Raw genomic sequence first — 27,447 nt, forward strand, 5'->3', positions numbered from 1 at the left:
ATTGAGGCAAAATGGGGTCACTGGGGTTGGCCCTAATCCAATCTGATTGGTGCCATTATCAGAAGGGGAGATGAAAACACAGACACACACAGATGGACAACCATGTGAAGACACAAGTAGGAAACAACCATCTATAAGCCAAGGAGAGAGGCTTCAGGAGAAACTGCCCACACATTGATCTCCAACTTTCAGCCTCCAAGACTGAGGGAGGATAAAGTTCTATTAAGTCCACTCAGTCTATGTGGTACTTTGTTACGGCCACCCAAGTTCACTAACACACTAAAAATATCAAACCTATTTTGGAGGCTCCTTAAAGTCTATGGTTTTTATTTCCAATACTGTTAAAATACAGTTTCTTTTAGAAAGCAGAACCACATATTTGTTCATTTGTTCATCCATTCAATACGTATTAACAGGGTTCTAACTAAATATTTACTACGTGCCAAGCAATTGCACTAGGTTCTGAGTGTGTACTGCTGCCCTCCTAGAAGTTGCATCCTGGCGGCCCAGAAATCAGAGCCCCAGGCACGGTTCTAATAAGATCCAACATTCCAATGAGCCAATTTCTCAGATTTCAACCTTATTTTCCTGTTATATTATGGCTGTTGAATTAGTTATAATTATGAAGGGACAGTCATAAAACTGTATGTATGTATGCTTCTATACATGTTTACATATACTATTATCAATATGTAGTATATATAATTATAATCTATTTTATTATCAAATATACTTTTAGGTTTCACAATGTCCTTTAAAAACTAACACATTTTCATAATAAAGGAACTAGAAAAAGTGTAAGAAAACTTAACCTTATCAATAAAATATTAGTTCGTCTGAATAAAAGGGACATCAAATAAATAAATATACTCACTACAGAAAACTCAGGATAAAGCCAAGAAAACATACTGAAAGATCTGATTCCAGAAACTCTCCAGAGAACAGAAAGATCACTGAAATAATACCTGATTCTCCTTTTCTTGAGACTATTAGACAGACAATTAAAACTGCACTGTAGAATAAAAACTGTACTATAAAATAGCACAAAGAAGAAAAACTGATCCAAAGTGTCACACCCACATTTTTTTAATATTATATATTGTAAAAACATTAACCTGGGGCCCTTGCTGGTTTGGCTCAGTGGACTGAGCATCAGCCAGTGGACTGAAGGGTCCTGGGTTCAATTCTGGTCAGGGTAAATGCCCAGGTTGCAGGCTCAATCCCCAGTAGGGAGTGTGCAGAAGGCAACCAATCAATGATTCTCCCTTATCATTGATGTTTCTTTCTCTCTTTCTCTCCTCTCTCCTCTCTCCTCTCTCTCTCTTCTCTCTCTCTCTCTCTCTCTCTCTCTCTCTCTCTCTCTCTCTCTCTCTCTCTCCCTTCTTCTCTGAAATCAATAAAAATATATTTTTTTAAAAAAACAAAAAACATTAACCTTGGAATTGAATCCTGTCACTGTGTAGGCTATTGTATTTGACAGTAGTTTTATTTAAGGGAGGGGAAGTTAGGTTTGTTTTGTTTTTTGGTAACTCACAGTTTTTCTCTACTTTAGAGACCTGTGTATATTTGGCTATTTCTGGAACATTACAAACATGCTCAGCACTAACTTACTTGTCCTTCTAACATTTCTCTTGGCAAACCCGTTCTCTCCTGTTCAGAGCTGTTAGTTCTTCGTATAGAAAGGCTATGAGATTTGCGTTTCTGTTTTGCTTGGCGAGCAGTTGAACAGCTCCCGCTTTCTGTGGGCATTACTTCTATAAGGTGATATCCTGGTCACTCCTGCAATAAGCTAGACAAAAGCAGGAAAAACAAGTACTTTATTTCTGATCACAGCAAATTGAAATGAAGGAAAAACAGTGGACAAGACAATGACTACTTTTAATTCCAAATTTCCTTACTATGGTTAACATTGACTATGTAATTTAGAATATGACAAATTAACATTTTAAGGGAGAGACCACACACAGCCTTTGTTAAAAAGGTAATTTTTTATCAAATTTCATTAATATGTTTTAAAAATCCAATAGCAACAAAGACTTTAAAATACAGAACAACTCTCCCTTAACCAGCTTTCCCCAAACTCAGCCTACTCCCCAGGGGAACCAATTCTAACTGCCTGTCCTAGACAAGGGGTGGGGAACCTTTTTCCTGCCAAGGGCCACTTGGACATTTATAACATCATTCATGGGCCATACAAAATTATCAACTTAAAATTAGCCTTCTATATTTGGTCAAACATTTAATTAACCAACCCCTAATGCCTTGGCAGGGCCAGACCAAATGATTTCTTGGGCCTTACATGGCCCGAGGGTCAGATGTTCCCCATCCATCCTTGACTATAGATTCTAGAGCAGCGATTTTCAACACATGTGCTGCAAGAAGTTTTAAAAGATGCAGTACTAGACTATTTAGTCAGGAGCACTGACCTCTTTTTCCTTAGATTGCCAAATTTAAAAAATGACAATAGCCAACACAATAGCCATCCAGTGTGAATGAATCAATATTATACCTACATTTTGTCAGATCAGCAAGAAACATATTTTTTTTTTGGTGTGCCGCAGGATTGTAGTAATTAGTTTGTATGTGCCATGAGATGAAAAAGGTGGAAAACCGCTGGTCAAGAGGAATACAATGCAAGCCACCCATGTTACTGCAAATTTTCTAGTGGCCACATTTAAAAAAAAGTAAAAACAGGTGAAATTACTTTCATTTATTTATTTAACCCAGTATGTCTAAAATAGTCTCATTTTCATAACTGCAAAAAATACCACTGGGATATTTCTAGTTTGTAAGCTTCAACTTCAATGTATATTTCATATTCACAGCATGCCTTAATTAACACACACATGACATTTCCTTCCTCAATTGCAGCTTCACATCTTGGGCATTTTTCACTCGTATTGATCCTTCCTTCTCCCAATATATCTATGTTAGTTCATGTAATTTTAAGTAATACATGTATGTATCTTCCTTCTTCACCTCCTGACAGTATATTTTGATCCTCTCCATTCCCCACTTCACTTTTTTTTTAAGTAAACACATTATGTTTGACACCATCAATCACATTTAGTTAAAAATGTAAGCCTTGGAGATATGAAACATCACTAAACAAACTACATGCAAATGAGAGAGTCCCACTTCACTTTAAGAAAGACTGTAATGCCTTAGCTAGTTTGGCTTAGTGAATAGAGCGTTGGACTGCGGACTGAAGGGTCCCAGGTTCGATTCCAGTCAAGGGCATATGGCCGTGTTGTGGGCTCAATCCCCAGTTGGGGGCGTGCAAGAGGCAGCCGATATATGATTCTCTCTCATCATTGATGTTTCTATCTCTCTCTCTCCCTCTCCCTTCCTCTCTAAAATCAATAAAAATATATTTTAAAAAAAAGACTGTAGTATTCCACCTTTTCTTGAGCTCTCCCCCACAGCTACCCATCTCCCAACTTTTGTTCTATCATTTGAGATTATATAAATGTGAGAACAGAGTATGTGCCCTTGAGATTTTGAGCTTAATAACCTTGAGATCCACCGAAGTTGCTGCACGCACCAATAATTACTGCCATTTTTGATGGCTGGGTAGTATTCCATGGTATGGATGTACTACAATTTAACCTTTCACCTATTGCAAAAAAATGTGGTTCTTTCCAGATTTTTACTATTACAAGCAAAGCACTATGAACAATAATACACCGGTTTTTGTGTGAACTCCAGTTTCCATTTGTTTTGAATGATTGCCCAAATGTGAGATTGCTGGGGTAGAGAGAAAATGCGTATTTAGTTTTTAAAAAGCATTATTGAGCCCTGGCCAGGATAGTGTGGATCAGTTGGTTGGGCATCATCCTGTGCACAGAAAGATCAGTAGTTCAATACCCAGTCAGGGCACATGCCCAGGTTGTGGGCTCAATGCCTGGTAGGGGGTGTGCAAGAGGCAGCTGAATACTACCTACTCATTTCATGCTACTATCAATTGTCTCACATGGATGTTTCTCTATCTTCCCCTCTCTCTAAAACATCAATAAAAATAAAAAACATTGAGCCGAAACCGGTTTGGCTCAGTGGATAGAGCGTCGGCCTGCAGACTGAAGGGTCCCGGGTTCGATTCCGGTCAAGGGCATGTACCTGGGTTTCGGGCACATCCCCAGTAGGAGATGTGCAGGAGGCAGCTGATCGATGTTTCTCTCTCATCGATGTTTCTAACTCTCTATCTCTCTCCCTTCCTCTCTGTAAAAAATCAATAAAATATATTTTAAAAAATAAATAAAAAATAAAAAACATTGAGATGAAATTCAGATACCATATAGTAAGTCACTCCCACAGCCAACTCTAGACAACCACTAAAATACTTCCTCTACATTTAAATTTTCTAAAACTGGCCATTTAATATAAATAGTTCTATACAATTTAAAGCTTGATCTATTGTGACTGGCTTTTTGCACTTAGCATGTTTTCAAGGCTCATCCACATCACAGCACTGCATTAGCAATTTCTTCCTTTTTATTGAAAAATATACATTTTACTTATCAATTCAGTTGATGGACAGTTGGTTATTTCCATTTTTAGATTATGAATAATGCCACTGTGAACATTAGCATGCAAGTTTTTATATGCATTTATGTTTTCTTTTTTCCAACATACATACCTAGGAATGGAATTGCTGGGTCATAAGGTAACTCAATGTTTAACCATGTTGTTGTTTTTACAAACCATCAAATTATTTTCCAAGGTGGAAAATATTTCCATCAGCAATGTATGAGAGATTCTGTCTTCCACATCCTCACCAGCATTTGGTTATCTCACTATTTTTAATTTTAACTGTTCTGATAGGTGTACAACATCTTGTCATGGTCTTAGTTTGCATTTCCCTGGTGGTAGGTGATACTGAACATCTTTTCGTGTGCTTATTTTTTAAAAAACATATTTTTAATGATTTCAGAAAGGAAGGGGAAGGGAGAGAGAGGTAAAAACATTAATGAAGAGAGAGAATCATTGATCAGCTGCCTCCTGCACACCCCACAGCTGGTCTACACTCAACCACTGAGCCACGCCAGCCAGGCTGTATGCTTATTTTTGACATCCGTATATCCTCTTCAATAAAATGCCTTTTCATGCCTTATGCCCATTTTCCTAATATGATTGTTTGGATCTTTACTGTTAAGATTTTAGAACTGTTTATATTTTCTCCATATAAGTCAAATATGTGGACTGGAAATAGTTTCTCCCAGTCTGTAACCTGTTTTTCATCCTAATATGATTGTTTACAAAGCAAAACATTTTAATTTGATGAAATACAACTGACCAATTATTCTTCTATAAATCATACTTTGAAAGTCAGATCTAAGAACTTTTCACCAACCCTAAATCCCAAAATTTTTCTCATTTTCTTTTTTTTAAATATATATATACTAGAGGCCCGGTGCACAAAAATTTGTGCACTGGCCGGGGGGGGAGGGGTGGGGGGAGTCCCTCAGCCCCACTTGTGTCCTCTCACAGTCTGGGACCCCTCGGGAGATAACGACCTGCTGGCTTAGGCCTGCTCCCGGGTGGCAGAGGGCAGGCCCAATCCCTAGGTGCAGCCCCTGGTCAGGCTCAGAGCAGGGCCGATTGGGGAGTTGGGGCGCCACCCCGTCATGCACAGAGCAGGGCGGATCGGGAGGTTGCGATGCCACCCCCAGTCACGCTCAGGGTAGGGCCGATTGGGGGGGTTGGGGTGCCGCCCCGTCACACTCAAGGCAGGGTCAATGGGGAGGTTGCGGCGCCACCCCGTCACGCACAGAGCAGGGCCGATCAGAGGGTTGGGGCGCTGCCCCCTGTCACGCATAGAGCAGGGCCCATCAGGGGGGTTGGGGCTCCGTACCCTATCACACAGAGCAGGACCGATCAGGGGGTTGGGGAGCTCCCACGTCACGCACAGAGCAGGGCGGATCAGGGGGTTGGGGCGCAGCTCCCTGTCACCCACAGAGCAGGACCAATCAGGGGATTGGGGCACTCCCCTGTCACACTCAGGGCAGGGCCGATGGGGAGGTTGCGGCTCCACCCCGTCACACACAGAGCAGGGCCCATGGGGGGGTTAGGGTGCCTTCCCCTGTCACGAACAGAGCAGGGCGGATAGGGAGGTTGTGGCCCCACACCCTGTCACACACAGAGCCGCAGGGCAATCAGGGGGTTTGGGCACTGCCCCCATCACACTGCTCCAGGGCTAGGAGGCCTCGCGGCTCCGCTGATCCTGGTGCTGGGAGGCCTCACGGCTCCACTTGACACAGGGGAAGTGAGGCCCCGCTGCTCCACTGATCCTGGTGCTGGGAGGCCTCTCGGCTCCGCTGATCCCGGTGCTGGGAGGCATATTACCCTTTTACTATATAGGATAGAGGCCTGGTGCACGGGTGGGGGCCGGCTGGTTTGCCCTGAAGGGTGTCCTGGATCAGAGTGGGGGTTCCGCTTGGGTACCTGGCCAGCCTGGATGAGGGGATGATGGCTGTTTGCAGCTAGTCACACCCCCTTCAGGGTGGGGGTCCCCACTGGGGTGCCTGGCCAGCCTGGATGAGGAGCTGAGGGCCGTTTTCAGACTGGCGGGTGACTGAAGCTCCCAAACGCTCCTTTTTTTCTTTTTTTTTTTAATTCTGGGATTTATTTACCTTCTATGGCTGTCACTGGAACTGAGAGCCGGCTTTAGCTCTGAGGCTTGGCTCCAGCTCTGAGACCTCAGATGCTGAAAGCAGGAATCTGGGCATTGTTTAGCTTCTATAATTGAAACACTGTTGCAACTCCAGCTTGGCTGGCTGGCTGAAAGCATGGGTTTTGTTTAACTTCTATAATTGCAACATAGTTGCTTAGAGTGCAAGCTCAGAGGCCAGCAGCGGCAGGCAGGGAACCTTGGCTTCCTCCTTCCCTGGAGCAAGCAGGCCTCCTGTTCACTTCAGCTGCCTGGCTGCCGGCCGCCATTTTGGTTGGCAGTTAATTTGCATATCGCCCTGATTAGCCAATGGGAAGCTTGTCGGAGGTATGGTTAATTACCATGTTTGTCTATTATTAGATAGGATATATACACTGAGTGGCCAGATTATTATGACCACCTGACATTTGTAGGCAAATTAGCTATAATTTCATGCTGAAGTTGCTAGAGGGCCAGACCATTATACATAGGAAAGCAGGTTGTTTACCACGACAGTAGAAGTGATTATTTTCTGAAGATATGGGTAAACAACGTGATTTAACAGCCTTTCAACGTGGGATATATATTATTATGAGTGGCCAGATTATTATGACCACCTGACATTGCAGGCAAATTAGCCGTACATTGCATCATATGGGATATGGAAGCCGAAGGCCTGTTCGAACACCTTTGCTGTCTGCAGTTACCAAGATAAAATGTCTCCAATTCGCACAGGAACACAAGGATTGGACAGTCGAACATTGGAAAAAAGTCATGTGGTTCGATGAATCACGTTTCCAGTTGCATCATGCAGATGGCAGAGAATTTGGTGGGAACAGCATGAAAGCATGCACCCCACATGCATGACTACAACCCTTCAAGCTGGAGGGGGCAGTGTTATGGTTTGGGGCATGTTTTCCTGGCAAAATTTGGGCCCTTTAATTCGTGTGGAACAACGTCTGAATAGCACAACATACCTAAGTATTGTTGCTGATCAAGTTCATCCTATCATGCTGATGGCATATCCCAACGGAGATGGCTTCTTCCAACAAGACAATGCACCATGCCACAGTGCTCGTATTGTGCAGGAGTGGTTTCAAGAACATGAGGGAGACTTTACCTTGCTTAGGTGGCCCCCCACAATCACCAGATCTCAATCCAATTGAGCATTTGTGGGACGAAATTAAAAGAGCCATCAGGCAGCTGGTTCCACAACCATCAAATCTCACAGATCTGGGCAGTGCTATTCATCAGGCATGGTGTCAGATTCCTCACATCACCTTTCAACATCTCGTGGAGTCAATGCCAAGAAGAATCGCTGCAGTACTAAAGGCAAATGGTGGCCCAACGAAGTACTGATGGGATGGTCATAATAATCTGGCCACTCATAATAATATATATCCCACGTTGAAAGGCTGTTAAATCATTGTTTACCCATATCTTCAGAAAAAAATCACTTCTACTGTCATAGTAAACAACCTGCTTTCCTATTTATAATGGTCTGGCCCTCTAGCAACTTCAGCGCGAAATTATAGCTAATTTGCCTACAAACATCAAGTGGTCATAATAATCTGGCGTGTGTGTGTGTGTGTGTGTGTGTGTGTAATTGATTTCAGAGAGGAAGGGAGGAGAGAAACATCAGTGATGAGAATCACTGATCAGCTGCCTACTGCATGCCCCCTACTGGGGATCGAGCCCAAAACCTGGGCATGTGCCCTTCACCAGAATTGAAGCCGGGACCCTTTAGTCTGCAGGCCGACGCTCTATTCACTAAGCCAAACCAGCTAGGGCTCATTTTCTTCTTAAAAAATTTTTTTAATTTATGTGTATTATAAGATGTAAAGTTTAGATCAAGGTTTTTGGTTTTTTCTCATTTGGGTTTTTTGTTTGTTTCTGCTGATATTACCCAATTATTGCAGCACTATAAGTTTTGATCTACCCATTCTACACTGAACTGAGAAAGTTTGGCATACTAGTCAAAAATCAATTGGCTATACTTAGGTGGGATTACTTTTTGGTTCTCTATTTTCTTCCAGTGATCTATGTATCCATCCCTCTGAAAATACCATTCTTGATTACTGTGCTATCTCAAAATTAGTTATTCCTAAGTTGTCTTAGCTATTCTAGTTCCTTTGCCTTCCCATATAAATTTAGAACAAACTTTTCCATAGCTACAAAAACCTGATGAAATTTCTACAGGAATGGTGTTTAATCTGTTCAACTTGGAGATAATTGGCATCTTATGTTGAGCCTTCTAAACTATGAACTCAGTTTATTTAGATATTTTTTTCCTGTTTTGTAGTTTTCTGAATAAAAGTTCTCCATGTCGTCTCAGATTTATAGTTACGTTTATATTTTTGAGAAATTTTAAATATATTTTTATTTCCATTTCCACATTTTAATTGCTGGTATATAAATACAATTTATTTTTTTTAATATATTGAGCTTATATCCTATAATCCTGTTGAACTCAATTAGTTCTAGATTTTTTGTGTGTGTAGGTTATTTGGCATTTTCTACGTAGACTATTTTGTCATCTAAAAACAGCTTTATTGCCCTGGCTGGTTTGGCTCAGTGCACAGAGCGTGCCGACTAAAGGGCCCCGGGTTCGATTCCAGTCAAGGGCACATGCCCAGGTTTTGGGCTCGATCTCCAGTAGGGAGCATGCAGAAAGCAGCCAATCAACGATTCTCTCTCTTCATTGGTGTTCTCTCTCTCTCTCTCTCTCTCTCTCTCTCTCTCCTCTCTCTCTCTCTCTCTCCTCCCTTCCTCTCTGAAATCAATAAAAATATATTTAAAAAATAAAAACAGCTTTATATCTTCCTTTCTGATCTGTATGCCTTTAGTATTTCCTTTTATCTTACTGATCTGGCTAGAAATTCCAGTACTTAAAATAGTGACAACAGCCCAACTGGCGTGGCTCAGTGGTTGAGCACGGATCTATGAACCAGGAGGTCACAGTTCAACTCTATGGTCAGATTATGAGGTCACAGCTCAATTCTGTGGTCAGAGTACGTGCCCAGGTGTGGGCTTGATCCCCAATGGGAAGCATGCAGGAGGTAGGCAATCAATGATTCTCTCATCATTGATGCTTCTATCTCTCCCTCTCCCTTCCTCTCTGAAATCAATAGAACGTATTTTTTTTAAATAGTGACAACAATCTTCCTTGCTTTGTTCTGATCTCAAGGTAAAACTATTCAGGCCCTAACTGGTTTGGCTCAGTGGATAGAGTATTGGCCTGTGGACTGAAAGGTCCCAGGTTTGATTCCAGTCAAAGGCATGTACCTTGGTTGCGGGCACATCCCCAGTAGGAGGTGTGCAGGAGGCAGCTGATCAATGTTTTTCTCTTATCAATGTTTCTAACTCTCTATCCCTCTCTCTTCCTCTCTGTAAAAAAATAAAATATATTTTTTAAAAAATATTCATTATTTCACCATTAGATATGATGCTAGCTGTAGGTTATTTTGTAAATATTGTTATCCAGTTGAGAAAGTTCTCTATTGTTTGTTTTCTGAGCATTTCAGGAATGAGTGTTGAATTCTGTCATGTATCTTTCTGCATCACTTAATATGATTGTGGGGTTTTTGTCATTTTAGCCTGCTAACAAGTCAATTACACTGATATCATGCAATATAATATGAATGTAACATCAGTTTATTCAGTGAATAAACCCCACTTGATCATGATGCACAAGTCATTGTTCTCTCATTTTGTTTTGTTTTTTCCCGCCTTCTTGGGTTACCTAAATATTTTTCTCTGGGTTTTTTTGGTTGTTGTTTTGTTTTTGGTTTTTGTTTTTTATTGGTTTCAGAGAGGAAGGGAGAGAGATAGAAACATCAATGATGAGAATCATTGATTGGCTGCCTACTGCATGCCCCACACTGGGGGGTATCAAGCCCACAACCCAGGCATGTGCCCTTAGCCAGAATTGAACCTGGGACCCTTTAGTCCACAGGCCAACACTCTACCCACTGAGCCAAACCGGCTAGGGCTTACCTGAATTTTTTTTTTTAATATATATTTTATTGATTTTTTTTTTTTTATTTTTTACAGAGAGGGAGAGGGATAGAGAGTTAGAAACATCGATGAGAGAGAAACATTGACCAGCTGCCTCCTGAATACTACCCACTGAGGATGTGCCCACAACCAAGGTACATGCCCTTGACTGGAATCGAACCTGGGACCCTTCAGTCCACAGGCCGACACTCTATCCACTGAGCCAAACCAATCAGGGCCTGAATATTTTTTAAATTTCATATTGATTGCCGAAACCGGTTTGGCTCAGTGGATGGAGCGTCGGCCTGCGGACTGAAGGGTCCTGGGTTCAATTCCGGTCAAGGGCATGTGCCTGGGTTGCGGGCATATCCCCAGTGGGGGATGTGCAGGAGGCAGCTGATCGATGTTTCTCTCTCATCGATGTTTCTAACTCTCTGTCTCTCTCCCTTCCTCTCTGTAAAAAATCAATAAAATATATTTTAAAAAAAAAAATTTCATATTGATTTATCCATAGTATAGTTTCAGTATATCTCATTGTTATAACTTTTTCTAGTGACTGTTGTAGGCATTACATTATATTTTCATAACATATCCCAGGCTATTGATTATCAACATTTTACCAGTTCATGGTAAAGTGTAGAAACCTTACCTTCCTCCTCTATGTCCTCTGTCCACCCCTATTTCTAACATCACAATCTTAAAGATTTCCTCTACAGAGAACCACGTCAGACAGTTATGCTTCAACTGCAAAAGGGTGTCTATTGAATTTACCAATGTTTGTTCTTTCTATTGTTAATTCTTCCTTCCTGGTGTTCCCACATCCCTTATGTCATTTTTCCATTTAAAAACTTCCGCTATCTTTTATTTTAGGGTAGGCCTGCTGGGCACAAATCATATAAGGATTTTTTCCCTTAATATATTATTCTGAATTGACAGTTATTTTCCTTAAGCACTTCCTTTTGTCATCCATAGTTTCTAATGAGAGACCACTGTAATTCAAATTGTTTTTCTACTATAGGTAAAGTGGCATATTTCCTTCTCACTGCTTTTTTTGTCTTTAGTTTTCAGAAGTTTGACTATGATTGTCTTAGCACGGATTTCTTTTAGGTGATCCTGCCTGGGTACCACTCAGCTTCTTGAAACTGTATGTTTATGGCTCAACAAATTAGGCAACATTCAACCGGTATTTCTTCAACTATATTTTGAGCCCCACTGTCTCCTCTTTCTGGGATTCTGATAAGAATGATTGATAGGTCTTTTTTTAAAGCCCTACAGGTCCCTGAGGTTGTTTTTTCCAGCCTATTTTCTCTGTTATTCAGCTTGGGTAATTTCTATTGTCTTCAAGTTCACTGAATCTTTCCTCTGCCTTTTCCATTCTGTTATTGAGCCATCCACTGGTTTCATTTATCTATTTCTCAGTTCTGAAATTTCCATGTTTTTTCTTTATATCCTGTATTTTCTTCCTGAGATTTTCTATTTTTGTTTCAAGTGCTTGTAATTAATCATTAAAATATTTTTATGACTGCTTTAATATCCTTGTCAAATAATTCTAACATCTGTCATCACTGTCGTGCTGTCAGGTGACCTCTCATTCTCAAGTGAGGATTTTCCTGATTCTTCGTGTGACATGTGATTTTTTTAAAAAAATATATTTTATTGAATTTTTACAGAAAGGAAGGGAGAGTGGTAGTTAGAAACATCAATGAGAGAGAAACATCAATCAGCTGCCTCCTGCACACTCCCTACTGGGTATGTGCCCACAACCAAGGTACATGCACTTGGCCGGAATCGAACCTGGGACCCCTAAGACCGCAGGCCGATGCTCTATCCACTGAGGCAAACCAGTTAGGGCTGACATGTAATTTTTAGTTGAAACCCAACATTTTGGGTATTATGTTATCAGACTTAAGTCTTATGGCAGGTCTCTCTGCTGGCACTGCAAGAAGCAAGATGGGCACTACCTTGTTTCTGCCAGGTGCATATTGAAGGTGGAAGGAAACTGGGGCTCCACGCTCAGACTCCATTGACCCTAATGGGTAAGAGTTCAGCCTCTCTCGTGGCCTCTGCTCATACCACCCTGGCTAGACAAGGGGTTCCTAGTCACTGCATCTTATATGGCCTCATTACCACTGAGTGTGGTGAAATTCCTGGCTCTCTCTAATTCCTCTGACGCCATCCCAGCAGGAAGAGGGGTGGATGTGCTTTGTTACCACCCTGCAGATGAGACTCCCAGCTCACTCACCTGGCCTTCTCTGATACCACCCAGCAGAGTGTCACCTCAATATAATTATTGAGGGTAAAAATCTAGTCTCCCCTTCTGGCTTTTGCCAGCAAGAGTGAGGGGTGAAGGTTCCAGTTCTCTTAAAGTGTTCTGACTGGCCCTGACCGGTTTGGCTCAGTGGATGGAGCGTCAGCCTGCGGACTGAAGGGTCCCAGGTTTGACTCCAGTCAAGGGCATGTACCTTGGTTGCGGGCACATCCCCAGTGGGGTGAGTGCAAGAGGCAGCTGATCAATGTTTCTCTCTCATCGATGTTTCTAACTATCCCTCTCCCTTCCTCTCTGTAAAAAAATCAATAAAATATATTTTTTAAAAAGTGTTCTGTCTGGTGGGCTGGCTCTCCCTCTCCTGGTCTTTTAGCTAGAAAGCAGAGTTTTTCTGGGGGCTTTGAACCCTTTGGTGTTGCTAGGTTGTTGGCTTTTCCAGTCTCAGTCTGGGACATGTAGGCAAAAAAAAAAAAAGAAAAAGAAAAATCCAGGGAACTAAGTTCTGTGTCATTTCTCAGGTCCAAATACACCCCGTCTACTTCCTTATCTCCACCTTTTAGTCTTATATTTGTTTTATCTCTAATGTTCAGTGTTTTTAGCTTAGAGGAACAGGAACAGTACATATGCTCCATCCTTCCATTAGTTCAATGCCAGATCACCTTTTGTGTCTCACATTGTATGTATAAGCCTCGTAAAATGGCTACGAGTCTCACTTCACAACACAGGCAGACATTCAAATTGATCAATTCTGAATGTTTAGGTTTAATATTTTGAAAGTCATTAATTTGTTAAAATTTTCTGTAGCATTATGTAGACAAAATGTAACTCAGCCCTGGTCTGTGTGGCTCAATTGAGCATCATCCTGTACACCAAAAGGTCACCAGTTTGATTCCCAGCCAAGGCATATAACCCAGGTTTTGGGTTTGATCCCAAGGCAGGGCTCATGCAGGAGGTAACCAATCAATGTTTCTCTCTCACATCGATGTTTCTCTCTCTCTCTCTCACTTCCTCTCTCTCTAAAAGTCAATAAAAATATTTTTTTAATGTAGCAATCTTTAATATATTTTATTGATTTTTTGCAGAGAGGAAGGGAGAGGAATAGAGAGTTGGAAACATCGATGAGAAACATCGATCAGCTGCCTCCTGCACACCCACTACTGGGGATGTGCCCACAACCAAGGTACATGCCCTTGACCGGAATCAAACCTGGGACCTTTCAGTCCGCAGGCCAATGCTCTATCCACTGAGCCAAACTGGTTAGGGCTAATGTAGCAATCTTTAATACATCACATCTTATTTCACCATGAATTTTGGCTCTCCATTGAATAACATTCTGCTTCCCATCAGTATAATTAGCTATTTATTAATAAAGGACCTATTATCGGTGGAACTAGAGTTCTTAGGGTGCTGCGAGGAAAAGAATTCCTGGGGCTCCCAAGAAAGGATGGGGTTTCGTGGAAAGCTTTTTTTTTTTTTAAATATATATTTTATTGATTTTTTACAGAGAGGAAGGAAGAGGGATAGAGAGTTAGAAACATCAATGAGAGAGAAACATTGATCAGCTGCCTCCTGCACGCCCCCTACTGGGGATGTGCCCGCAACCAAGGTACATGCCCTTGACCAGAATCGAACCCGGGAACCTTCAGTCCGCAGGCCGACGCTCTATCCACTGAGCCAAACCGTTACGGCGAAAGCTTTATTGATGATGTAAAATTACAGGAGTTCCTCTTCAAGGTCCCATCTCTGTCTACCCTGCCATGGAAAAGTCCAATCTTGTCTTCAGCAGGGCCAGAATAGGCCACTGCCCAGCATTTCTGCTCCATATTCAAGTCCAGTCCAGTTCAGCATCTGGCTAGCTTAGCCTGTGTTCCCAGCTGCAGTCCATCACGTGCAGTATCTGCATGGCCCATGGCCATGCGGTTGCTTATGGTCACATGGAGAGAGAACAGGCCAGCGCACCGGTAAGTGTGGGTCACAAAGCAAGTAGGAACAAGAGAATAAGAGCCAGGGAACAAGAACAAACAAGAGGGAACTCTTTGGGGATTTTAACTTTCCAAGATTTCACGCACTTCTGATGGGGTCCACCCACTAGTTAATTCACTGTTCCCCAAGCCAGACTGACAGGCCAGCACCTTCCCTATGTCACCTGGACTTCACTGCGCATGCACCCATCTTGCTTTTCCCACCAACAAACCAGTAGTGGAAAGGGGAGGGGGGGATGTTAATTCCCTTGGAGGGACAATGCTCTGATTCCTTCGGGTGTAAAGCTGTTAGCCTCCTGGTAGCACAAACAGGCCTCTGCTTCCCAGCTAAATATGCTCAACAATGTCTGACTCTCCCTTTGCTCACTTATTTTATTAATATTATTAACTAATTACACCAATAACAAATTGAAGTATACATTTTGTCACTTCAAATATTTAGTGGAATGCATGTAAATAATTCAGTTAAGTTAAACACTTCACTCAGAATTAAGCCATAAAGCCCCAGCTTAAATGTTAACTCCTCAAAAAGGTTTCCTTTAACCACCAGTAGTCTTAGTGCTTCATGACCCTTACCCACATTTGTACTCTTATTTGTGGTTTTAGTCAATGAATGCTTCCCCCCTACACCTTCAACACCATGAAGTCTGGAGTGTGGCTATTTGGGTTCACTACTGTATTTGTAGAGCCTACCATGTTGCCTGACAAAAACAGCCTCAAACAATTGATGACTGCATAAGTGAATCAATGAATGAATGCATCTATCACTGATTAGTGTGTAGTAACCTTTGTCAAGTAACTTGACCACCTTCCTAAGGCTTAGTTTTGTCATCTTTAAAGCAGGGATAATAACAGCACTTTCATTAAAGTCATTCATCAAATATTTGTTGTATATCATCTAGGTACTAGGAATACAGTAGTGAACAAAACAAACTTGGTTCTTACCTTCAGGATGCATAGAGTTGGATTTTAAGCCAGATATTAAACATAGGATCTCATAATTTATTACAGCAATTAGAAATCATGATGCATACTATGAAAGAAATATATAGATATTGTGAGACCAGATATTAGCTAAAGTTAGGAACGTCATTCTAAGAAACTCATTTAAATGGAGACTGAATAATTAGTAAAAATTAACCATGTGGAAAATAGAGAGGGACAGGAACAGTGCATGCAAATGCCCTGAGCTGGGAATAAGATTGGTTTACCAGAGATACTAAAAATAGGTAATGTGGCTACAACATAGTGGAAAAAGGAGAGAATGGCCCTGACCGGTTTGGCTCAGTGGATAGAGCATCAGCCTGCGGACTGAAAGGTCCCAGGTTCAATTCCGGTCAAGGGCATGTACCTTGGTTGCGGGCACATCCCCAGTAGGGGGTGTGCAGGAGGCAGCTGATCGATGTTTCTCTCTCATTGATGTTTCTAGCTCTCTATCCCTCTCCCTTCCTCTCTGTAAAAAATCAATAAAATATATTTTTTTTAAAAATCAGTCTGGCTGCTGTGTGAAAAATACACGAAAATAACAGATGACTAGGAATGGGGAAGCTAGTCAGGAAGTTACTGAAGTAGTCTAGGTGATAAAATAATGACAGTTAAGATTAGAGAGTAGATAAACAGATTTGGGGAGTGGAGGAGCAAGTGAGGAAGGAAAGAGGTTATCAAAGAGTTTCCTAGTTTCAGAGGAAAGAGGTAGGTGAAATGGAGGCCAGAACACTGATATAAGACAGCAGATTTGGAGAAGTAATAAAGAACTAATTATTGAACGTATTATATTTGCAATGCCGTTGAATAATATCTAAAATACAAGGAGGCATGTGTAACTAGACTGTATTTATAAAATCTGGCAGAGGTCTGGGCATTTTGACCCCATCATGACTCTAGATCCAAAGCTTTGCCATATTACTTTCTTTGCAAGAAGGAAAGTTTATAATTCAGATTACTGGTGAAATAAGCATCACAAAATAAAACTGATGATCCCTTAAATGACATATGGAAACATTATTTTTGACTGAAATATGACAGGACAAATCTTTTGATGTAATTTAGATATGAAAATTTTGAGCTATAGAAATTAGAGATGGTTGAAATAAAGGGATAAAGAAAAACTCATGCCTGGCTGGTGTCACTCAGTGGTTGAGCATCAACCTATGAACCAAGAGGTTACGATTCAATTCACGATCACAGCATATGCCCTGGTTGCAGGCTCAATCCCCAGTAAGGGGTGTGCAGGAGGCACCCAATCGATGATTCTCTCTCATCATTGATGTTTTTCTCTCTCTCTCTCCCTCTCCCTCTGAAACCAATAAAAATATACTTTAAAAAAAGAAAAATTCACAATGGCAGAATCTTTAATTGGTGGGATTTTATTTAGAAAACAAAGGTTCTATTGATATTAAATTCAACAAATTTGAATATAATCTATATATATAAAAGGCTAATATGCTAAGTGTCCGACTATCCAAACAGTCGCTATGATGCGCACTAACCACCAGGGGGCAGACACTCAAAGCAGGAGCTGCTGAGCTGCAAGTGACTTGGCAGTGGCGGTTCTCGGATGACACGCCCCAAAACCAGAGAAGAGGGAGCCTGATTCCTCACAGGGCTGTGCGATTCCACCTTCACCCTTCGGTTATTTGTTGCTGGGACACTGTTGGCCCTGAATCTGGTTTACTGCCCACGTGTGTTTGTGTTCTACACACTGTACAACAGTGACTTTGCAGAGTGCCCTCTTGCACTCTGGGACCCCTGGGGGAATACTGGAGAGCCGGTTTCGCCCGATCCCCGCAAGCCAGGCTGAGGGACCCCACCTGCCGGAGGGACCCCACTCACTCCACAGACGCTGGAGAGAGACCACAGGAGGTTGGCTCCAGGGGATGTCTAGCCCGTTTTGCCCAGTCCTGCTCCGCCAGTCACCTTCTTATTAATTTCCTTTCAATATGCACTAATCTGTGCACCAGATCACTAGTAAATCTATGTTATGAAATAATTCACATGATCCCCCCCTTGAACTATAGCTTAGTGTTTTGTTTTGTTTTGTTTTAATATATTTTATTGATTTCTTACAGAGAGGAAGGGAGAGGGATAGAGAGCCAGAAACATCCATGAGAGAGAAACATGGATCAGCTGCCTCCCGCACGCCCCCCACTGGGGACGTGCCCGCAACCAAGGCACATGCCCCTGACCGGAACCGAACCCGGGACCCTTGAGTCCGCAGGCCGAAGCTTTATCCACTGAGCCAAACCGGTTCTGGCTAGCTTAGTGTTTTTTAATGGAAACATTTAGAAACTATTTAACTGTGCCATATACAAGAAGTGGCCAAGAAACCAAACTAATTTAATGGAATCTTCTCCAGAAATTATGTTCTTCATGAAAATATAGGAAGGTGAATATAATTCTCTTTACCAGTGTTACACATATTAATAACTTCATAAAGCATATCAGTTTCCAAAATCATTAACAGCAACTTACCAGTTACCTTGCAGTTTATAAGGTGTTTTGTAAAGAAATAAAAAAATCAAAACCCTGTGGAAGCTATCCTGGCTTAGACCTCAGAGAAAAAAAGGAGACTTTATCTATGGACATTTAAATCAAAAAAAAAAAAAAAAAAAAACAGTAAAGGGTTTCTCCTTCCTCTCTCAAGAACAATAACTGAAGCATTCTGTTAAGTATAACTGTGAGGTTAATGCACTACCAAGAGTCTATCACTGGTTATACAATGTGCAAAAATTTCAGTAATAACCTTCTTTTCACCTCACAGTGCTTTTCTCCTAATAGCACACCTCAGCCACTGTACCTTCAGTAGGAAATTAGCATTCTTCTTCTTCACAATTAATTTTAAAACCCTCACCTTCTGTCTTTCACTGAGAGCTTTTAACCCCTCACTCATCTCCATGAACCACATGGTGTTCTGCGCTTTGCCTACTTTTATTTGTCACTTCACTAAACAGTCCATACACTGGCAATCTTTCCCCACTGATCAACTTCCAACCATACATTCAAACTATTGTCAATTATAAATCTGGAAGAAGCTTGGTTCTCTGAAATCTGGCATCAAATGGAGCTTTTCCATACTAAGTGATTTATTTTTCTGTAACTTTCTAAAGTCTGTGCAGTCATACCTCAGATGTGAGTTCATGTGCCTATGCTGTACCTTGAATATTAACACTAAATTCTCCAGAAAATTCAGGTTCTGCCTCTTCCTCGAATTTCTTCAGCTATAGTTAACCATCCTTCCAAAACGAAGTCTGTAGGTTCCTCTAGTTTTAATCTGTTGTTAATCTGTCACAATTTTTTCCCTGAAACTTTTTTTTTTACTCATCTCTTCATTCACGTCCCACCTTTTCCCAGCAGGCATCACTGGCCCAGCACCACTTCCTTCCTTTCACAGCAGACCCTGCATGGAAAATAGGCTATTGGCCCAGGAGCTAAAGTATGTATTGTCTTCACCTCAGACAATGGGTCAGGGTTAGTTTAAATTCCATTTAAACATCTGATAAGGAGTTTAGAGCGAGGAAGGAAGCATACTTAACAAAGACGTCCTGTGTCGAGGTCTTCGCAGGGTCCTATCATAACACAACCTTCTCAGTAACAAAACGAGGCTAGGAATGGGGAGGCTGGGGAAGTTCTTTGCCGAAAGTCGCACTGCTATTGTTAAATGTGGCCAGGGTCCAAGGCCCTCCTGTTTCCCTGCGCAGTGCTAACAGAAATGAGGGGTGCCGGTCACTGCGTTACTCCACCTCCGTCGGAATTCCCAAGAGATGGGCTCACCAGCCATTGACCCGGGGGTGCCCTCGCCTCGACAGCGAAGGGAGCGTGCAGAAGGTGCCCAGAGGAGACCCGGGGCGCGCGACTACCTGGGGAATTTGCTTATTCGCAAGTGGGTTATTTCGGGGGCACCTCTAAGGTCAAAAGTGCAGACCAGCGCACTGGACTTAAAATTTTGACAGCCGTTTAAAACTGAATTACGGAAACTTCCAAACCAGCAGCGCTCTCTCCCGTCGGCACAGCTTCCCAGGGCAGGGCCGAGGGGCGCTATGGGGGAGCCGGCTCTCCAGGCCTCAACGCACCTGCCCGTGCCACGCGTGCAGCGGGGAGCGGTCTCCCGGGAAAGGCAACCGTAACCGACGCGCACGGCGACGCCAGGCACCGCTGCGGGGCTCAACGCATCCTCCCCGACCCTCACCAGCGGCAGGGCTGGCGCACGAAGTGGGGGACGCGTGGGAACGGATGGGGCCAATGAAGTCCGAGGGAGAACTTCGAGAGCGCGGAGTGACCGGGCCCCCACAAGCATGCCTCTACCCCAGGGCGAAGCCGCAGACTGCTTCACCGGGGCAATCCGTCCCGGAAGAAAAATGGCGGCCCGGCACTCACCTATCACGCCGCCGCCGAGCCCGCCGCCCTGCCTGCCGGGCCGTGCGCTGCCACCGTCGCTTCCCAGCCACACGGCGCCAGGGACCGACGCGGAGACACCGGAGACGGTCTCTACCCTAACGCGTCCTCCACCACCCGGCAACCTGATGATCCGCACTTCCGGCGCCGTCGGAAGTCCCGGCCTCGCCCCGCGCAAAGCACGCCAGCAATCCGGCCCATAACGCCGGAAACCCCGGAGACCACGCCCACTTCGGGGCCACAGGAAGTCCCGCCCAGCCCCCATAAATTCCGCCGGGTCTCCGGTGCCCGTGCCGCCGGAAGTCTCGCCTGGCGTCGACCCGCGCTCTCACCGCCGTAAATCTCGCTCGGACTCCGCCCCTCATCGGAACTCCCGCCTCCGCCTCGCCGGAAATCCCGTTCCACAGCCCCCGCCCACGGGGTCGATAGCTGGGGGACCGGGGGTCGTTTGCGACCTGGGCAGAGGTGTGATGGCGTTCCTTGTCCGCGATGATCACCCGGTCCTCGCTCCCACGTTGGCGCTGGTCTGGGGAGGCCCTGGGTGTGGGGCCGCAGATACTCACCGCGGCCGGGTTCCTCGGCGCCCCGGCATCGCTTGCTCTTGTGCATCGTCCCGCAGGCCCCTGGACTTGGGGCCGGGGCCGCTTGCGGCCCGGCTGCGGGCAGACGTTGCGAGTGAGGCTGGTTGCTGCTCGGAGCCCGGCGGAGATGCTATTAATATTTCAGCTTATCTGCAGAAGGTGACTCAGCCAGCGTCCTTTCTGAAGTATCCGTTCACCATTGGCTCGCTGGAGAAACGAAATCAGCTGCTCACTGCGAAAGGCTTTCTGGCTTTGAGCCAGCCTGGGAAATCTGCATAGCAGATGAGTTCAGCTCCCACTGGGCGTGAAAAGCTCGCCGCAGTGAATCAAAAGCATGAAAGCATTGCTCTCCTATCTGGGTCACCTTTCTTGCTCCTTCCTTTAAAAACTAAAGCTCAGCATTCAAATTCAGGAAGCACTAATATGATTGTTAGACAAGAAACAAATTTAACATATTTGGTGACCCAAATAACCAAAAAGTATGTAGAATTAAACCCTTAAGTGATGTCTGCATTAAGTATAATAAAAGCTTATCAATGGGAACAGTTATGGGAGATGAACCAAGGCCTTCGCACTCTTGGAGGTTGTAGAAAACATTCAAATAACAGTTTTTATTTTTTTTAATATATTTTTATTGATTTTTTACAGAGAGGAAGGGAGAGGGATAGAGAGTTAGAAACATCGATGAGAGAGAAACATCGATGAGCTGCCTCCTGCACACCCCCTACTGGGGATGTGCCCCAACCCAGGTACATGCCCTTGACGGGAATCAAACCTGCGACCCTTCAGTCAGCAGGCCGAGGCTCTATCCGCTGAGCCAAAACCAGTTAGGGCTCAAGTAACAGTTTTGTCACCTAATGTGCACAAGGACTTCTGCTGGGCATGGTCACTGATGAAAAGCTTTATGAACCACAGTATCTTCAGCTAATTCACATGCTAATGTGTGGGTTTATTTTGCAACACAGCAACCACAATTTGGATGAAACAGGATATTGTTAATTGAAGTAACTCTTCTCTGATATAATTAAGGTTCCCTAAAAGTCACTGTAAATAATGAGGTATCACAAAACTAAGAAGGGAAAGTAATCACTTTGAGGGTCTACTGTGTGTCAGGCACTCATTTGGTAACTTGTTTAATCCTCAAAACAAAAAATAGAAATGATTCTAATTAAAATTCATAATGGTACTATGCAATGACGCAAAGGTTAGATCAAAATCGAGGTCCATGTTCTTTCTACCATGTATTCCTTTTAGAGCTGCAGAAACAAAATACCACAAACGAGGTGGCTTAAGCAATAGAAATACATTAGAGCCCTGGCCTGTGTCATTCAGTGGAGCTTCATCCCATGCACTGAGAGGTCATGGGTTTGAGTCCCAGTCAGGGCACATGTCTGGTTGTGGGTTTGATCCTCTTTAGGAGACGTGCAGGAGGCATCAGATCCCTTTCATCAATGTTTCTATCTCTCTCCCCTTCTCCCTTCCACTCTCTAAAATCAATAAAAGCATATATATTAGAAGTCCAGGATCAAGTTGGTTCCTCGGACAGCTATGAGGGAGACTATTCCATGCCTCTCGTAGCTGCTACTTAGAGATCTGGCATCACTTGGCTTGTGGCAGCAATAACTCCAGTCTTCAGGTGGCATCTCTGTGTGCAGGTCCCTTCTCTTGGCATCTATAATAATAAAAGCGTAATATGCAAATCAACCGAACAGCAGAATGGCCATCCGGATGACCTTCCAGATGACCACACTATGACACGCACTGGCACCGGGCCAGCCAAGGCGGGTGCGATGCGATTGGTCCCGGGTGCCCACCCCCACCCCACCCTTACCCCCTACACCCCCTGCCATTGCCCCACAGAGGGAAGCCCAGGCTAGCCAAGCAGTCACGCCTGTCCCCCACAGAGGGAGGCAACCAGTGGGTGAGGGAGCGGGGTTAGTGTGGCACAGATGGCAAGCAGTGGCAACAGCGGGGGTGGGGCCAGTCCCCAATAGGCCCTGATCGCTGGCCAGGCCTAGGGACCCTACCCGAGGGGTCCCAGATTGGATGAGGGCGCAGGCAGGGCTGAGGGACACCTACACACACTCCCATACACAAATTTCATGCACCGGCCTCTAGTTTTTTTTTTTTAAGTATATATATATTTTTTTAATTTTTTTTTTTTTTTTTTTTTTTTTTTTACAGAGAGGAAGGTAGAGGGATAGAGTTAGAAGCATTGATCAGCTGCCTCCTGAACACCCCCCACTGGGGATGTGCCCACAACCAAGATACATGCCCTTGACCGGAATCGAACCTGGGACCTTTCAGTCCGCAGGCTGACGCTCCATCCACTGAGCCAAACCAGTTAGGGCTCTAGTTCTTTTTATAAGATCATATTGGAAGATCATACTGGATTAGGGGCCCATCCTATTCCACTGTGACTTCATTCTAACTAATCTACAACAACCCTATTTCCAAATAAGGTTACATTCTGAGGTTCTGGGGGTTATAATTTCAACATATGAATTGGGAGGAGGGTACAATTCAGCCCATAACACGCTGCATCCCGAAATAACTATATAGTTGGGAGAAAAAAGCTGGCCTCCATTTAAAAAAAAAAAATTGTGATTGTCATACTGGTATTTATTTGCTCTTGCAGAAACTGTATGGAGTACCCTTCCCATAAAATAAATTCCTGTTTTGTCACATGCCCATCAATGCAAAGGCATATAATTTATCCCCACCAAGAAGGAAATAAAGCTGAATTTAGTAACATTCAATTATGAGCATGGTTGATAGATAGATGAGGTTTGCTGGGTATTCAATCATGGGCTTCATCACTGATTTTATTTGATCTGTGCCTCAAATACCTAGGTATACCATAGGGTTGAGCTGGTTAATATGTTACTTCATGATCAGTCTCATGTCATTTTGTATGTAGGGTGTCCCAAAAAAATGTGTACACACACTTTAAATAATTATAAAGGCAGTGTTTATTAAAATACATTTCATTTTCAAAATTGAGCTACCTGCTATTAAAGTGTGTATACATTTTTTGGGATACCCTGTATGTGCAATATTATATATATATATATATAAAATAAACTTTTTTTCTTGAACTCCATGTATAGCACTTCATTCAGATCTCTGCTCAAATATCACCACTTCAGAAATGTTCTCCTTATCACTTATCTTTACTTACTTATTTAATATATTTTTATTGATTTCAGAGAGAAAGGGAGAGATAGAAACATCAAAGATGAGAGAGAATCATTGATTGTTTGCTCCTGCACACCCCCTACTGGGGAGGAGCCTGCAATCCAGGCATGTGCCCTTGACTGGAATCAAACCTGGGACCCTTCAGTCACCAGGCAGAAGCTCTGTCCACTTAGCCAAACCCTAGGGACTTATCACTTATCTTTAAATGGCATAATCCCTCATTATCCCTTACCTGTATTTTTCTTCATAGTTCTTATAACTTCTTATGACATTATTTGAGTATTTGTTACTGTTTTCCCCATTAGCATGTATTGTAATCTCTATAAAAACTTTTTCTAATTTGTTCACTGCTTTATTCCCAAGACCTAGAAAAGTGCCTGGCACAGTATGCACCTAAAAATGTTTACTAAAGGGTAAATATTTGTACTTCTCAAGAGTATATAGACTCCTGAATGGCATAGGTCAAGTTTTCTAGTTCTTTTTATGTACAAAATTTACCTAGCTCTATGCAATAGGAGAACTAAGAAAAACACGATCATGGCATGTGAATACAACACCTGAACAACTACTCAGTTTCTCCTATTCAAAAGTGCTCTCACTAGGAAAGTTAATTCTTAATTTTGTGAACCAAAGAGTCCAGTCCATACAATGAAACTTCACCAGAACTGAGTTGCTAACCCATGTCACCTGTGCCTCATTCATGACACTGGAACAGGTACTGACTTTCTTGCCTCAAAAAAGATTTCAGTCTGTATTGTTTCACCCAGTACATATTTGTTACCTTGTGTGCTGTCCACGTGCCGAATGAAAAGGAACAACTAATCTCACAGTGGGTGTATGTTTAGTCTTCAAGCTGTCTTTAGGAATATGTTTCAGTTCCAGAACAGCAGTTTTGATGTTTTTGAATAAAGAAACAAATCTGTGTTGTTCTCATTATGACACCTAGATTCTTAAAAAGTAAGGTAATTATTTGGGGGCGGGGAGGGGGGGTAAGTATTGGGAAACTCTAAAGAACAACCAAACATTTACTGCAAATCTGTTCCAGATGACAGTAGAAGACTGTATCTCTATTGATCGCAAGTACAAATGAATGAAAACTAAAATACTGTAAGGAGCTTTGTATTGTTCTCTAAGCCACACAGTTGATATCCTTTTATTTCTTTATCAATACTGTATGACTTGTAACCCAACAACTATTTACATTCATAACAATAACAGTGCCTAGTTAATGTTAGGCATATTTTAGAAGAGGTGCTCCAATATATGTAGTAACTAGCCCAAGATCACAAAATAAGAGACTGAACTAAAACTAACTTCTCTCTTCTCTTTTTGTTAATATTAACAATACTAGTGGCCCAGTGCATGAAATTTGTGCACATTAAAAGAGAATTAATTAGAGGAAATATTTTAATATTGCTATTTGCCCTTTCTCTATAATAGAAGTGTCAGAGATGAAAGAAAATTAGTGAAATGTATATGAAAATCTTCCTCCTGTCAGACTCTGGGGTGCACCACGGGACCCAGAGTCAAGTCCCCACCCACCCATGTGCGCCTCAAAATCGCACGAGACCCAGACCCAGCCAGCCCCCCCCTCATTGGGCTAGATACAGAACTGGCCGGTCCCACCCTTGTCAAGCCCCGCCGGGTGGTAGGCGTGGCCTGAGGTCCCCAGGCCTGGCACCGGGGGGGGTGGGGGGAGCGGCCTGTGGTCCCCCAGCCTTGTGCCAGGGCGGGGGATGCAGCCTGAGGTCCCCTGGCCCAGTGCTGGGGTGGGGAGTGTGGCCCGAGGTCCCCCGTCAAGCCCCACCAAGCAGGGGGTGCAGCCTTAGGTCCCCCGACCTGGCACCAAGACAGGAGGCATGGCCTGAGGTCCCCCGTCAATCCCTGCTGGGAGGGGGGCATGGCCTGAGGTCCCCCGTCAAGCCCTGCCGGGTGGGGTGCACAGCCTGAGATCCCCTGGCCTGGCGCCATGGTGGGGGGCGCAGCCTGAGGTCCCCTGTCAAGCCCCACGGGGCGGGGGGGGGCGGGGTGCGCAGCCTCAGATCCCTGCTGATTGCTCCTTAAGGCTTGTTATGGGAACTTGGCCTCAGCTGTGGGTGCAGCCATCTTTGTGGTGGAGTGACAGTCAATTTGCATATTCCCTCTTTATTATATAGGATGAAAACCAAATACTCAAACAGCTCTGGAATGTACTTAAAAGTTAAAACCAAACAACTACTAGTCTATGAATCTGAATCTTGTAAATAGGCTTACACATACACAACGAACTCCCATTGCTGGGCATTCTGGATTTCTCCATATGTATCAGAATTATATAAAAAGATTTCTTGATAGGAATATCACTGTCCCCAATCTGATGTCAGTAATTTCCATAACTTGGAAGTTTCAAAGTAAAGTATTGAAATGTGAATGCTGTGCCATGTTAGTTAAGTCTAGAACTTTGGTCTCATGAGCCTACTTATGTTATAAAGGGGAACATAAAAAAAAAAAAATAAGTCATCTCTGAACTTCAGTTCCTTCATATCAATAAGGATACCATTTGCATGTAAGGATAAAGTGAAAAAAAATATATGTAAAATGCTCCTAGCATAGTAAATACTGTAGGCAGGTTTAAACTAGAAGGAAACTTCAAGACCATCTAAACTTTCTCCTATTACAGATGAGGGTGATGAGGTGAATAATATTTAGCACCATATTATTCAATAACAGGTAGCAAAGCCCTGATAAAAACTAATTAAGGTCTTCTATATTCAGTAGATTTCCCACTACCCCAGGAGTTCTCAAGAGTAGTCCAGGGACCGCTGGCATTTCCCAGGCCCTGCCAGGGACTCCATGAGGTCAAAATTAATGCCATAATAATACTGTCCACCAATACACATCTGAGGTTATAAAACAATTTAAAAGTTTATTTGGACCTGTGAACCAAATCCAGCCCCACTGTTATGTCCTGTGAGTTAAGAATGGTTTTTCAATTTAGTTGCTTGTGGGGCGAAGCAGGGAGAGATATTTTGTATTTGTGAAAATGGAGCAAAATTCCAGTTTCTCTGTCCCTTGGTGAAGTTTCCTTGGAACAGTTCACACGTGGCCCACAACTGCATTTGTGCTGCCAGGGAGGGGTGACTCTCACTGCAGACAGTGAACTGTCTACATCAGCAGCTCCCCTAAGCAATTCTTTATTTTCTCTCCCTAATAGCTCCCTTGTTCCATCCTTCTTCCTATAAAATCCTTCCATTTTGTACAACTCTTGGGCCCTCCCTTCTAGGTGCTAGATGGGATTCTGCCAGACTCATAAACTGTTTTAATAAAATCAAGTAGGTCTGTTCTTAGGGAAATCGGTGTCCTTTTTCCAGTTGAGTGCTGGGCTGGAGTCTTTATGATATATGGACA

The 27,447-nt window shown here is 43.2% G+C and overlaps 1 protein-coding gene across 5 annotated transcripts in view; it reads right to left on the reverse strand.

The window, feature by feature from the left end:
* Positions 1–21,003, reverse strand: part of WDR37 (WD repeat domain 37) — an 83,292-nt gene extending 62,289 nt beyond the window's left edge. Inside the window, exons 1-3 of one of the 5 annotated variants that reach the window (XM_036342504.1) lie at positions 15,836–16,169; positions 2,514–2,661; positions 1,612–1,789 (exon numbers count right to left, since the gene is read on the reverse strand). In XM_036342504.1, coding sequence (XP_036198397.1) covers positions 1,612–1,749 — 138 coding nt within the window. In that variant the 5' untranslated portion in view covers positions 1,750–1,789; positions 2,514–2,661; positions 15,836–16,169. Of the gene's footprint in view, positions 1–1,611; positions 1,790–2,513; positions 2,662–4,636; positions 4,658–15,835; positions 16,170–20,263; positions 20,786–20,844 lie in introns of those variants that run through there. The other 4 variants (XM_036342493.1, XM_036342483.1, XM_036342511.1 and 1 more) reach the window with 4 other exon arrangements.
* Positions 21,004–27,447: the final 6,444 nt, after the last annotated feature.

The sequence above is a fragment of the Myotis myotis genome, unplaced genomic scaffold (assembly GCF_014108235.1).
Source record: "Myotis myotis isolate mMyoMyo1 unplaced genomic scaffold, mMyoMyo1.p scaffold_m19_p_1, whole genome shotgun sequence".
Lineage (NCBI taxonomy): Eukaryota > Metazoa > Chordata > Mammalia > Chiroptera > Vespertilionidae > Myotis > Myotis myotis.